The 9,952-nt window shown below is 45.3% G+C and overlaps 1 protein-coding gene across 1 annotated transcript in view; it reads right to left on the reverse strand.

Annotated features, from left to right (window-relative positions):
* LOC140718712 (long-chain fatty acid transport protein 2-like) overlaps positions 1 to 3,128 on the reverse strand; it is a 42,238-nt gene extending 39,110 nt beyond the window's left edge. Inside the window, 2 exon segments of the mRNA XM_073032798.1 lie at positions 1,063 to 1,272; positions 2,583 to 3,128. Of these exon segments, the coding sequence (XP_072888899.1) occupies positions 1,063 to 1,272; positions 2,583 to 3,051 (679 nt within the window). The 5' untranslated portion in view covers positions 3,052 to 3,128.
* Between the last annotated feature and the right edge of the window lie 6,824 nt (positions 3,129 to 9,952).

Consider the following 9,952-nt stretch of genomic DNA (forward strand, 5'->3'; position numbering starts at 1 on the left):
AAGTGTACCAGTTCACAGAAATGGAGGGAGTTCGGATGGAAAAACTTGCTAAGATATTTTATTACACCCTCTCAGAAATCCCATTATGATAGTAATCTCCCTGTTTGCTGGAGAAATTGTGGAAACAAAATGCAAATCATTATCATTTTTTTTGGGTCTGCCCTGCTATCATAGACTATTGGAGGGGGATACACAATGCCCTACAAGACATCTTTAAATGTGAAATACCCTTAGAGAGTAAGACCATATATTTTGGGTATATACCTCAAGAATGGTTGAAAAGAGATAAATATTTAATGAATATACTGTTGGTGGTTGGTAAAAAGACTCTTACTAGGAAATGGTTATCACAAGAGAGCCCAACTTTAAATGCATGGATGGAAATTACAATGGACATTTACAAAATGGAGAATATAACAGCATCTGTTAATCATAAGCTTCAACAATTTGATTCATACTGGGAAAAATGGTTTAACTACATAATGCCTCATAGGCGTGATTTTATTCCCACAAATCAATGAATATGTTGTAAAAAAAGATCACTCTCTACTTGTACGTAGTTTTTTTCCTTTTGCTTGTTTTTTCTTTCCACTCTTTTCTATAAGTGTATACCTCAGATAAATACTATGTGGAGATTTGTGACATATATGATTTTATATGTACAATGTCTGAAATACATCTTATGGAAATGTTTGTTTGATGATGAACTTCAATAAAAAAATAAATTACAAAAAAAAAGAAAATGTCAGTGAATAGATGGAGAATACACAAGTCCACTGGAGTCTGGGAGAGAGGACCGTGTATGGAGTGCGTGAGAGGGAGGAACAGGTCTGGTTTTGCTGTTGCTGCTTTGTCACTTGCTGTGTTCTGTTCTTCCAAGCACGGTGGGCATGCTCTGTTGGTGCTGCTATACCTGGTGATATTTGAAGGCTGCTCCCAGCACATCCTTGGTTGTTAACATAAATGACACATTTCACTGTGTGTTTTGATGTCCATATGACAATGAAATGAATCTGAATTTTATTACAGAGACACAGCTTGTTGGGATACACTACTTCGTACCTGTTGTTCCGGAAGTGAAGATGTAGGTAAAAGGACTCTGGAAGGTGACCCCTGACCTCAGGGATGCAGGCAGTGGCTCATCTGATGCAGCCTGTATTTTATCCTTCAGATTTTCCACATCTTCTCCAGTATACTCTCCATCGAGAATGAAAACCATCACCTTCTCACTTCTCAGAGTTGGCAACACATCCTCTACTAAACTCCATAATTCTAGAAATGATAAACCAGCAGATTGCATTCACTCAGCTCACATAACCTGTTGGTCATCTTGTGTGACATAACAAATACCACATCCTATGCTATAAAGTTTATAATATTAAATTAAAACTTTAAAAAAAGTAAATCACACATTTAAGGTACTAATGAAAAAACAACAAAATTTACATATTGGTCACTGATCACAACAGCTATCCACAGCTCTGCCCAGAACATAGACCACAGACCGCTATAACATACTACAGACCCTGCAGCCCACGATGCCAAGATTTTAACCTTCTCTAAGATCAATCTAACCCTCCCGTCTCACACAGCCCTTGATTTTTCTATCATTCATGTGCCTATCAAAGAGTCTCTTAAATGTCCCTAATGTATCTGCCTCTCCCACCACCCCTGGCAGGGTGTTCCACACATCCACCACTCTCTGTAAAAAAAAACTACCTCTAACATCCCTCCTATACTTTCCTCCAATCACTTCAAAATTCTGTCTCCTTGTATGAGCCATTTCCACTCTGGCCATCTACTCCTTCTATGTCTCTTATCACCTTGTACATCCTCCTTCACTCCAGAGAGAAAAGCTCACTCATCCTCTCCTCATAAGACTGCAAATAGAAGAGAGTTTGGGGCTTCAGAGAAACACACTGACCCTACAGAAGAAGACAGATTTACCTGTTGTGTCAACACAAAGAATGAGTAAGACATTAGGTGACCTTACACAAGTAAAGATCCAGAACGTCTGGTGGAAGGTGAGGGTGGAGAGTCATAGTCTTTCTACTGAATGCAAAACCCGACCGTCACAAAAACATTCAAACTGTGTAGCTGAATTGCAGACAAGAGAAGGCTGTGGTCACTAATCTGCACTTTGAAATGCAAGTAGTGCTAGAATACACAAACCAAACGACTGTAACGGCAGAAGCGGCTGGAAACTTCAGCACCCGGACCGCCCAAACTACGATGATGAACCGGGGAAGTCCCGGAGCCGAGGCGGAGGGGGAGACCCGGAACCTGACTAGATAGTTAGGTCCGTAGAGTGAGGTCCGGATGCCAGGGAAGGGGTAGGGGTAGGGGTGGGGGTGGCAGAGATGCACCCCAGCTGCGACGGCGAGCAACGTAGCGTCCCGGAGAGTGGTTTATCCTGCGGCAGCGAACAGGGTGCGGGGTGCCGATGAGTAGAGGGTTGTTATCGGGTGGGAAGAGACTAGACATTCCTACGGTGGTAAACAGGGCACGGGGCTCCGGGGTGTGAGAGTACCGATTGGTATTAGGGCATTTATCCGGGGGAGGGGTGTGGAAAACAGACTCACCTGAAACGGTGAGGAGCGTCCGAGCTCCGCTGCTCTTGAAGCAGTGAATCAGGGCTTGTCCGCGGACGTTGGTATTGAGGAAAGCGGCGGCGCAGCCGAGTTTAGCTAGACCGAACCAGGCGGCGAGGAAGTGCGGACCATTAGGCAGTAGCAGCGCGGCACAGTCCCCGGGGCGGAGGGTATCCCGCAGCACCTGCCCCACGCGGTTGCTCTCGGCCTCTAGCTGCCCGTAGCTTAGTGGCCGGCCCTCGAACACCACAAACGGTTTATGCGGGCTCCGCCGTGCCCGCTGTACCAGCAGGTCAAGCAGGGTGGTGGGCGGCCGTCGCCGGGCCAACCAGCTCAACCGCAAGGCCGCGGCCAGGCCCCGCCACACCAGTGGCACCTCCACCCATGCCCACGGCCACAGCGATCGCAACAGCACCGCTGCCGCCAACACGAACGCAACTAGTGACCACAGCACCAACATTCCCGCTTTCGTGTGCACTGCCGCCAGGTCCGGAATAGAGGGAGTGACGAGAGAGGGGAGGGACGGAGGGCTGATTAATAGATCTGTATTGGACACAAAATTTGGTGGAGATGTGGATCGCGATGAAAGTTCAAAGGGTTTAGTAGGATATAGAGCAGTTGGAAATTTCTGGTAGAGTTTTATCCCAACAAATGCAGGGTGTTCCTCTTTGGGAAGAGAAATGTAAGGAGAAGTGCAGGGCCCTCAGGCGCCAGCTTTAAGTTTCCAGGAAGTTTTTTTTCTCTTTCTGTTAGTACGCACTAACGCGCTGACAATGGGCCCAGAATTATGTTCTTTGTGCGGGATATGGGAACTTTGGGAGACCCCCAGTCTCCCTATCACCTATTTCTGCACGGCGAGCGGCAGCGCCTTCAAGAACTGCAGTTCGATGGGAAACTGAGGAGATGATAGATAAGAACTACAGGGAGGTAGTCACCCCAGGTTGCAGGAAGCAGGCACCTTGGTGACTGTCAGGAACTTGGAGATAGACAGCCAGTACAGAGAACACCTCTGGCCGGTTTTTTTTGTAATTTGTTTTTTTATTGAAGTTCATCATCAAACAAACATTTCCATAAGATGTATTTCAGACATTGTACATATATATATAACATATAATCATATATATCACAAATCTCCACAAAGTATTTATCTGAGGAATACACTTATAGAAAAGAGTGGAAAGAAAAAACAAGCAAAAGGAAAAAACTATGTAGGGAGTGATTTTTTTTTACAACAGATTCATTGATTTGTGGGAATAAAATCAGGACTATGAGGTGTTATGTAGTTAAACCATTTTTCCCAGTATGAATCAAATTGTTGAAGCTTATGATTAACAGATGCTGTTATCTTCTCCATTTTGTAAATGTCCATTGTAATTTCCATCCATGCATTTAAAGTTGGGCTCTCCTGTGATAACCATTTCCTAGTAAGAGTCTTTTTACCAGCCACCAACAGTATATTCATTAAATATTTATCTCTTTTCAACCATTCTTGAGGTATATACCCAAAATATATGGTCTTACTCTCTAAGGGTATTTCACATTTAAAGATGTCTTGTAGGGCATAGTGTATCCCCCTCCAATAGTTTTTGATAACAGGGCAGTCCCAAAAAATATGATAATGATTTGCATTTTGATTTCCACAATTTCTCCAGCAAACAGGGAGGTTACTATCATAATGGGATTTCTGAGAGGGTGTAATAAAATACCTTATCAAGTTTTTCCATCCGTACTCCCTCCATTTCTGTGAACTGGTACACTTCCATTGATACCTCCATATTGTTGTCCATTCTTCCTCAGATATAATTATCCCTCCTTCGTTCTTCCATTTTGTTTTAATGTATGAAGTCAAATGTATTTTAAGATTTGACAACCCCTTATACATGCTTGAAATGATTCTACTACCGTTATCTGAATTATATGCTTTTCTAAAGAGCTCTATCAAGCATGTACTTGCCTTGGTTACATTTTTAAGCATCTTATTAACATATTGTCGCATCTGTAAATACTGATAAAAATCTTGTCAAAGAGATGGGGAGTGTCTGTGAATATGGAATGGGCTTGCCCACAGAAGGCAGAGGGTTATAGTAGATGGAGCATTTTGTGACTGGTGTTCTACAGGAATCTGCTCTGGGACCCCTGCTCTTTGTGTTTAAAACAATCTTATTTGAGGGAGTGAAAGGTTAGTAGGTTTGCAAATGATATGAAGGTTGATGAGTTGTGGACAGTGTAGAAGGATGGTGTAGGGTACAATGGCACATTTTCAGGGTGCAGAGCTGGGCTGAGAAGCGACAGATGGAGTTCAATCTGGCAAAGTGTGAAGTGATTCACTTTGGAAGGTCAAACTTGAAGACAGACTACAGGGTTAATGGAGGAACTGAGAGATCTTGGGTCCACATGCGTAAATCAATCAAAGTTGCCATGCAAATTGATAGGGTTGTTAAGAAGGCATATGATGTGTTGGCCTTCATTAGTCAGAGTTTAAGTTCAAGAGCTATATGGTGTATTCAGTGTTTATGGTCTGTGTACCAGCTACACCAGCACTCTAGCTGAACTTTAAGTTGCTCCCTTGCTTTCAGAGTGTCTCAGCAATATCGCTGTAAGTGTATTTTATCAGGGTGTTTAATACTTCTGCAGCACCCAGATGGACTTGGGGAGATCCTGGTACAAACACAGTTTCACTCACACACTGTAATGAATCTCTCTTCAGTGGCCCTGTATGAGGTCACACAGCCAGTTGTTGCTAACCCTTGAGCTCAGACTAAAGGTCTGGCTCAGCTACATCCATGGATTTGGACTTTACACTTTTCTTAGGTCAGCTTTGGTTCACTAGCTCACAGCTCTGAGAACAGCCTGGTCACACTGGGAATGTACAGCTTCAAAGTCTGCCTGCTCTTGTCTGTTTTTCCTTCATCCCAGCAAGTCAGTGTAACATTAGTTTATTACAGGCAAACCCCCAGGCTGTCTTGTGTTGCTGTATAACTACCCTTGTAATCTCAAATCAGTAACATTTGACTCAATGGCTCGAGAAACATTGTTTAACACGAGTCCTGCTAAAGAAATGTTTACTCTGGAGTTTATGTTCCACTCCCCCTCTCTCATTTGCTGAAGGGAGTTTATAACTGAAGGGAATCGATGGTGTACTATTGAACAGTCTGGATTGGTTATTAAGGGATCCAGTATTACTCAATGACTTTCTGAGGAAAGATTGGAGGACTCGGCTGCAATGCAGGCCAGGTATCTGATCATTAGCATTTATTGATTAATGTTAAAGGAAAGAAATATACAAAAATAGAGGCAAAGACGGAGAAGAAAACCAGGTTTGTAGATGAGCAGTAGTTGTTCTACAGTTTGTTCCTGGAACATATGAGAAACCACACTGTAACACATTCTAAAATTTACAACATCTCAGCAAAACTGTACTTGGGGACAAGACATAATAGAAAGGGGAGAAGTGTAAGCAGAGTGTGGGAGAGTCTGGTATCTAGGTTCTGACAGGAGACGGTTCACTGCATGGTATGCTGACGAAAGAGATTCAGACAGCAGGTGGTGAGAGTATTTAACCAGAGATCAGTAAATGGCAGGAGTTTGACATGTATACCCCAGATTCTTATCATTATTTAATGTACCTTCCTGTATCTATATAGAAGGTGGGTGTGGAAGAAGAGAGTTCATCTCTTAATGGTTCACACTGACCTCTCCCTCTCCTTGGCAAGGGAATGTCGCTTCATCAGCCCTATACCCAGAGGGCCAGCATGCAGTCTGTGTTCAGAAACTGGAATCTGACATGACTGTTGTCACAAATCTGAGAACCACTGACTGGAACGTGGTGTGACTGTGTGTGCTGCAATATCTGGATGTTTCTGTATAGCAGCATTACACAATCAGCACACACTACTGGAAGCCAGGCAGCATCTATAGAGGAGAATAAATAGTTTGCGTTTGGGGCAGAGATCCTTCATCAAGACACGGCAGCACTACATGATGTTAGATCTGCTTTGGGAGGAAGCAAAAGGGACAAATAATTTTTCCAGCTTCTAGTTGTGTTTGTATTCAGCACAAGGAAGCAGAGTGGAATTGAGTCAATGTCCATGAAAGAAGAATACAGATCAGCCGATGTCCACCAAAAGAGAGTGCAGGTGAGCCAATGTCCACTAGAGGAGAGTACAGGTGAGCCAATGTCCACCAGAGGAGAGTGCAGGTGAACCAATGTCCACTAGAGGAGAGTGCAGGTGAGCCAATGTCCACCAGAGGAGAGTGCAGGTGAACCAATGTCCACTAGAGAGTGCAGGTGAGTCAATGTCCACTAGAGGAGAGTGCAGGTGAGTCAGTGTCTACTAGAGGAGAGTGCAGGTGAGCCAATGTCCACTAGAGAGTGCAGGTGAGCCAATGTCCACCAGAGGAGAGTGCAGGTGAACCAATGTCCACTAGAGAGTGCAGGTGAGTCAATGTCCACTAGAGGAGAGTGCAGGTGAGTCAGTGTCTACTAGAGGAGAGTGCAGGTGAGTCAATGTCCACTAGAGGAGAGTGCAGGTGAGTCAATGTCCACTAGAGAGTGCAGGTGAGTCAATGTCCACTAGAGGAGAGTGCAGGTGAGTCAGTGTCTACTAGAGGAGAGTGCAGGTGAGTCAATGTCCACTAGAGGAGAGTGCAGGTGAGTCAGTGTCTACCAGAGGAGAGTGCAGGTGAGCCAATGTCCACTAGAGGAGAGTACAGGTGAGCCAATGTCCACCAGAGGAGAGTGCAGGTGAACCAATGTCCACTAGAGAGTGCAGGTGAGTCAATGTCCACTAGAGGAGAGTGCAGGTGAGTCAGTGTCTACTAGAGGAGAGTGCAGGTGAGCCAATGTCCACTAGAGAGTGCAGGTGAGCCAATGTCCACCAGAGGAGAGTGCAGGTGAACCAATGTCCACTAGAGAGTGCAGGTGAGCCAATGTCCACTAGAGGAGAGTGCAGGTGAGTCAGTGTCCACTAGAGGAGAGTGCAGGTGAGTCAATGTCCACTAGAGAGTGCAGGTGAGCCAATGTCCACTAGAGGAGAGTGCAGGTGAGCCAATGTCCACTAGAGGAGAGTGCAGGTGAGTCAATGTCCACTAGAGGAGAGTACAGGTGAGCCAATGTCCACTAGAGGAGAGTGCAGGTGAGTCAATGTCCACTAGAGGAGAGTGCAGGTGAGTCAGTGTCTACTAGAGGAGAGTGCAGGTGAACCAATGTCCACTAGAGAGTGCAGGTGAGTCAATGTCCACTAGAGGAGAGTGCAGGTGAGTCAGTGTCTACTAGAGGAGAGTGCAGGTGAGCCAATGTCCACTAGAGAGTGCAGGTGAGCCAATGTCCACTAGAGGAGAGTGCAGGTGAGTCAGTGTCTACCAGAGGAGAGTGCAGGTGAGTCAGTGTCTACTAGAGGAGAGTGCAGGTGAGCCAATGTCCACTAGAGGAGAGTGCAGGTGAGCCAATGTCCACTAGAGAGTGCAGGTGAGCCAATGTCCACTAGAGGAGAGTGCAGGTGAGTCAGTGTCCACTAGAGGAGAGTGCAAGTGAGTCAATGTCCACTAGAGAGTGCAGGTGAGCCAATGTCCACTAGAGGAGAGTGCAGGTGAGCCAATGTCCACTAGAGGAGAGTGCAGGTGAGTCAATGTCCACCAGAGGAGAGTGCAGGTGAGTCAATGTCCACTAGAGGAGAGTGCAGGTGAGTCAGTGTCTACTAGAGGAGAGTGCAGGTGAGTCAATGTCCACTAGAGGAGAGTACAGGTGAGCCAATGTCCACTAGAGGAGAGTGCAGGTGAGTCAATGTCCACTAGAGGAGAGTGCAGGTGAGCCAATGTCCACTAGAGGAGAGTGCAGGTGAGTCAATGTCCACTAGAGGAGAGTGCAGGTGAGTCAGTGTCTACTAGAGGAGAGTGCAGGTGAGCCAATGTCCACTAGAGGAGAGTGCAGGTGAGCCAATGTCCACTAGAGAGTGCAGGTGAGCCAATGTCCACTAGAGGAGAGTGCAGGTGAGCCAATGTCCACTAGAGGAGAGTGCAGGTGAGTCAGTGTCTACCAGAGGAGAGTGCAGGTGAGCCACTCTCTTGTGCCTTGACCTTCTGAGGAGTCCACCGTGGAACCTTGCCTTTTTCCTCACTAAGCTCCATATAAACCTTATCTAGTGCTGTGCCTTCATCAAATGTCTTAGTTACCTCCTCAAAAAAGAAAACAAGCAGATTTGTGAGATATGATCTCTCCTGCACAAAATCATGCTGATTATTCTGAATCAGTACCTGCCATTCCAAGTGAACACAAATCCTGTCCCTCAGAATCCTCAGCAGATGACCTACCACCAATGTCTAGTTCCCAGTTTTATTCCTATTGCCCTTTGTGAATAAAGCAGTAACAATAACCCTCCATTCTTCTGACATCACCACCATGGCTGGCTTGTGTTGCCTTTTCTGACAAGTTCAGACACCATGAGTCAAATGCCCTACTATATTGTAAGTATTCATGGCAGTTTAAGACTGATGTAAAGAGGCAGATTAAATGGAAAACTGGCTACATTACAGAATGGTTGTTTATTAGAGGGAAATACAGAATGGAGTTTCCCAGGGTTGGTGGACCACTGCTCCCAATGAGAGTATGGGGCATGATTACAAGACTCAGATAGACGTGCGGTAGAAGGTCCATCCTTGTGGTGCTCAGACATCTGCACATACTCAAGCTCTTCCACCCACCATTCTCCAATTTAAACTCATCTCATCTGTGTCCACTTGGTCCTTATCCTTCCGTTTCCTGCCTGTCCGTGTGCCTGTGGAAATAACTCTCAATCGTATCTGTTTCCAGCATCTCCCCTGGCGCCCATCGGTCTCTGCGAAAGACAAACTTGCCTCATAGATCTTCACTTCCCTCCCCAACCACCTTTCATTCTGACATCTCCCCCTCCCCCCCCCCCCCCCCCCCCCACTTCCTCTCCAATCCTGATGAAGAGTCTCGGGCTGAAAAGTCAATTGCTTATTTATTTCCATAGATGCTGCCTGACTTGCTGAGTTCCTCCAGTATTTTGTGTGTGTTGCTCTGGGTTTCCAGCATCTCTTGTGTCATAGATCTGCATTATCCTCTCGCCCTGTTACCTTAAAGTAATGTCCTTTAGTATTTGACATTTCCACCTTAGGGAAAAGACTTCATTATCGGCCATCTATGTCTCATACTATATACTTCTATCAGACCATAGCCAACCTCTGATGCCCCAGAGAAAAATCGAGAAGGAATTTGTTAGCCCAAAAATGGGCCATAAGATGTCCCCGGTAAATAAGGTATGAAGGACCCTATAATATTCTATAAGCACATTAAGAATAAAATGTTAGTTGGGAAGACAGTAGGTCCTGTCAGTCAGTGC

The sequence above is a fragment of the Hemitrygon akajei genome, chromosome 30, assembly GCF_048418815.1.
Source record: "Hemitrygon akajei chromosome 30, sHemAka1.3, whole genome shotgun sequence".
Classification (NCBI taxonomy): Eukaryota; Metazoa; Chordata; class Chondrichthyes; order Myliobatiformes; family Dasyatidae; genus Hemitrygon; species Hemitrygon akajei.